The sequence below is a fragment of the Malus domestica genome, chromosome 05 (assembly GCF_042453785.1).
Source record: "Malus domestica chromosome 05, GDT2T_hap1".
NCBI lineage: Eukaryota > Viridiplantae > Streptophyta > Magnoliopsida > Rosales > Rosaceae > Malus > Malus domestica.
Genome location: NC_091665.1, coordinates 32018214 through 32022696, shown reverse-complemented (window position 1 = coordinate 32022696; position 4483 = coordinate 32018214). Strand labels below are relative to the sequence as shown.

General features: G+C 34.0%; 1 protein-coding gene across 1 annotated transcript; it reads right to left on the bottom strand.

Moving 5' to 3' along the window:
- Positions 1-477: 477 nt before the first annotated feature.
- On the bottom strand, positions 478-1628 carry LOC114825241 (LOB domain-containing protein 29-like). Its single transcript, XM_029103660.2, has 2 exons — positions 1308-1628; positions 478-1181 (listed from the first exon to the last, which is right to left on the bottom strand). The coding sequence occupies exons 1-2, from the start codon at positions 1584-1586 to the stop codon at positions 741-743; spliced, it is 720 nt and encodes a 239-aa protein (XP_028959493.1). The 5' UTR covers positions 1587-1628; the 3' UTR covers positions 478-740.
- Between the last annotated feature and the right edge of the window lie 2855 nt (positions 1629-4483).

The following is a 4483-nucleotide window of genomic DNA, read 5'->3' as shown; positions in this document are numbered from 1 at the left end:
AATTATTCAAGAAAAGAAAAATAAATAAATAAATGGTCTAATATATATATATATAAGTATATAGCAATATAGGAAATTAATTCGATGCTTAAACATTCAGTGCGAATAAAGAATTAAACTAGCTAGCTGAACCTGGTTGCACCTAGTAAATCTTCAAACATTAAATTTCTCTTTGATCTCATTGTTAAAGCAATTCTATTGTAGACGGAATATTCTTTATAAGCTAATTAGCTCTGGTCATTAGATTTGTCCAGTAGGCCTTCAAATCAGTATATCTTTCACTTGAGATCAAATAATTGACCAATAGAACCCAAAGATAAATAATTTGTGAAATGCCACATACTAGGTTTTCTTATGAAAGGCAGTATTAACAAAGAAAAACTAGGTAAAAAATTTAGGTCTACATGAGGTCCAATAAACAAAGTAAATTAGGTCAATCAGAATTCATGAGATCTATCTAGTTCTGTCAGAGATCGATTAGAGAAATGACCTTATATTATTTTACTAATATAAAAAAATTACACTAGCTTAAACATATCTATGGTAGCTAGGTAGGGTTTCCACTTGTATGAACATTTCTAGGGTTCATTATACTTCCTAACTTAACCATAGCAACAACATTTAAAGTGCATGTTTCAAAGTATGCAGGGCTGCAATTCAAAACTGAGAAAGTAAATTTAACTGATGAGATAATAGAACTCGTGCATCGGTATACTCATCACCGGTCACCTTATCATGATTCATGAATGCTGGTCAATGTAGCTGAAAGCCACTGATTGAAGCTCATTAGCATCATGAAAACCCCATTGCTTGTTGAAATTGGTTTGCACGTCAAAAGAAGACATGGAATGAGAAGTGCCCTCTTCAAAGCTGCCATATGAGGAGACATTTTCATCTGGGATATTCACTGAATTTTCATGACTCCCATTAACAGAGTTATTTGAGTTCATCATTCCATTCTCATAGTATGATGTGGTTCCAGCATCATTGGTTTGATTTGAATTGAATTGTGGAAAAGTGTTTGAAGAACTTTCTAGCTCATGGAACCAACTATGAACTTCTGTATGAGAAGGAGCTTTCCCATAAAATTTCTCATTAGGGTTTGCTACAGCAGAGCCCTTGAGAAAGCTTTGAGCTGCTTGATCCTTGAGGGAATCTAATTGTGCTTGTAAGCTGACCACCTGAAGATTTCAAAGCAAAAGCATATATTCATCAATCAATTGGATATATAATATCTGTAAGGTAATTAAACAGAATTAGGTTTTCTATTGTTATCCACAAGTTCGAGCTGGTCAAACGATACAAACCTGCTGTTGGAGAGAAAAAATATGAGAAACACAACCATAAATGGGATCTTGAAGCCTGGCTTGAGCTTCATATGATATTGTCATGGCGGCTTCACAACGATCACCCACCGGAAGGTGAGCAAGCAGCTTCGACGCATTGCTTGCGCCAAAAACCTTGTGGATGGCCGAGAAATGGGTAGCACCTTGTTCATGGCAGAAGTAAGGTGCAAAAATACACCCTCTTACACATTTTCTTCTCAAGAACTTGCAGGCTCCGCAAGGAGAACCAGAACCAGTCATGATTTCAATTAATGTTTTAATTTAGGGTTTTTTGGTGATATCTGCTCTGTTAGCTTATAGTTTGTGCTCAGCATTATTTATCACCATACGTTTATAAACACTATAGGGAGAGTGGAGTTGATTATAAAATAATCAATAATTAATAGCTTTAGGTTCCCTTAATGGGGTACATACTTCATTATTTTTTCCCCTTTACCTTCCATCTTAAATTTCTATGCAGTCTCATATTTGATTCCACTGTACATCTACATCCTTATACGACAAAAGGAGCTAGTTACCACAAACCAAACTCATTTCTATCCTTTTGTTGAACAGATCAACTTTAGTTTCATTTTTTATAGTTGGGTAGAAATATATGTACTTCCAACAAATGTGGTTTATTTTTTAGGAAAACTAATAAAAAGAGTTTGAAAACTTTGAGTTTTAACGAAATTGACAAAATAAAGGGTAAAGTGAATAGTACCAGGATTGATTTTTTAGTGTAAAAATTTGATTTTTCGTTAAAGTGAACAATACTAAGATTTTTTCGTTAAAGTTCCCAATTTTTTTCAATGGGCCCTTAAAACTCAATTCTAATTTCAATTTTTTCCTCATACAACTAAGTTCTTGAAATATCCGTTAGGTTTGCTTATGTGACTTGTAGCGACACGTTTGAAACCCACCACTCTAATTATATAGATGTCAGGTATATTAAATTATATTTTTTAAGTTGATGCATGTGGCAATAATCTGATAATCACATCAACAATAATTGGGGGTCGCTCATGTCACATGAGAGAACCTAAATGGATGTTTCACGAGATATAAGCAATGTGGAACATAATTATTTGAGTTACAAAAGAGATAGTGAAAAAGTGGAGTTACAGGGGAGAAAATTATACTAAATTGGGTTCCAAAAACATTGCACTGAAGGTAAATTTTGGACCCGCGAAGGGATTGTATTTACATTTGAACTAATTAACTCTTGCCCCCGACAAAATTGTGGTCATGAGACAAGCTCACATCACTAACTAGCTATTTAATTAGCTGGAGAAGAATTACTTAAAGTAATCAGCCCAGGTTAGGGAACTGCTGGCCCCTTAATTCATAGAAATGGGAGACACGAGTATATACATATACATATACATATATATATATATATATATATATGTATTCAATAGTTTAATTAGTAGGAAGTTGCACAAATGGGAGAACATTTTTAATCAGATTCAATTAATTAGTGTGATCAATTTATTGAACGTTAAACATATTTGGTGGAATCTGCCAATGTGGTTCTTGGATTCAGTGGGCATAATCTATAGATAATCCCAAACCGTACGTGCAAGAAGCATAAAGATATAGAAGAAAAGAAATGAAGCATATTCGAAACTGAATGAAACAAGAGATCATGACATTGGAACGCAACACTTGCTGCCCAGGTAAGCACAAACGTTCGAAAATGTCCTCCTTCCCTTCTCTTAATTTTATTTGTTTAAGGTATGGAGTCACGGTTTGTCTGAGCAATACAGTGTATATTAATTAACTAATCTTATATTAATCATGATCTCTTTTGCTTTGTCACCCACAGCTACAAACATGTAGACGTGCGATTAGGCCCTACATCCCTAACTTAATCATGACACCCTAACTTTAAGTATATACCTTCCCTTTCCAGCTCCCCTTTTTTCAATTCGGTTTTGATCAATTTTATTTTTGGGATGATCATGTAATAAGGGATATAAAGTTTAGCAAGGATGTAATTGTTTGTTTCTAATTTGTACTAGTTAAAATCTTAAGTTGTGTATATGCAGACATTGGAGCTATGCCAGCACACGTGCATGACCGGTTTATGACCGGATAATGGTGAAAGTTTCTAACTTGGAAACACTATTTCACGGACATCGAAATTTCAATTAACAATACAGAGAACAGTTCAACTCCTTATATGTAAATAGCTAAGTATGACACTTGTGGACGTCATTAGAAGGAGTTTGTGCATGGCAATGGAGCCATATGGACCTCATTGGCAATCGTTAAGACAATGGCGGAATGAGTTTGTGATCATTTATATTTGTTGGCCACTTGGGCATGGAAATAAAGTGCAGAAGGATATGTTGGCGACAAGAAAGGTTACGAATGAATAGAAGATAAATTAATTGCCTTTTGGGATATATATATATATATATATGATGTACAGTAGGGATTCAACTAACCCTTAAAAGAGAACACCAATAACGTACACACCTGTCTAAACTTTGTCTTAAAACTTTTTAGGGATAGTTAAAGAAATACTGAACTGAATGCATGCATGTTTCATTTCATGGGATGCGAAATGTTACATTATGTACTTTACTTGCGCCCCATTAGATTTTGTGTTCATTAGACCACCTCTCTTCAAATGTTTCGAAATTTTTACAAGGCTCTAATGCACTCGAGGTTCTATGTTCAGTTTCTTTTTCTATCGATTGTGTAAAAAAAAAAACTTCATAATAGTTTTATTCTAACCTCCACTGAGTTTTAATCTTTTAAAATTTACATTATATTTTGATTAAAAAAATCTTTAAAACAAAAAAATTTATGCTTGCAAATTTTTTTTTAAACAATATAACTAAATTTACCTTAGCCAGTAACCATTGAGAGAGAATGTGGCTGACGAAAAAGAGAGGGATGAGAACATAGGAAAGGAAATGACTTTCTGCAAAACACCACAGATACTTAAGGATAAATTGACTACTAGAATTTTGGAATAGTAGAATTCATTTTCAAGTAAATTCCAATAAGAGAGAGAAATTTTAAGCTTTGGCAGTAACTTTTTCTTAGTAAACAATTAGCTTTGACAGTTTCGCTTTGACGATTAAAGAGAGCAGACCATGGTATAGAGTTCGCCAAGATGACCAGAGACATCTTACTCTGGTCTG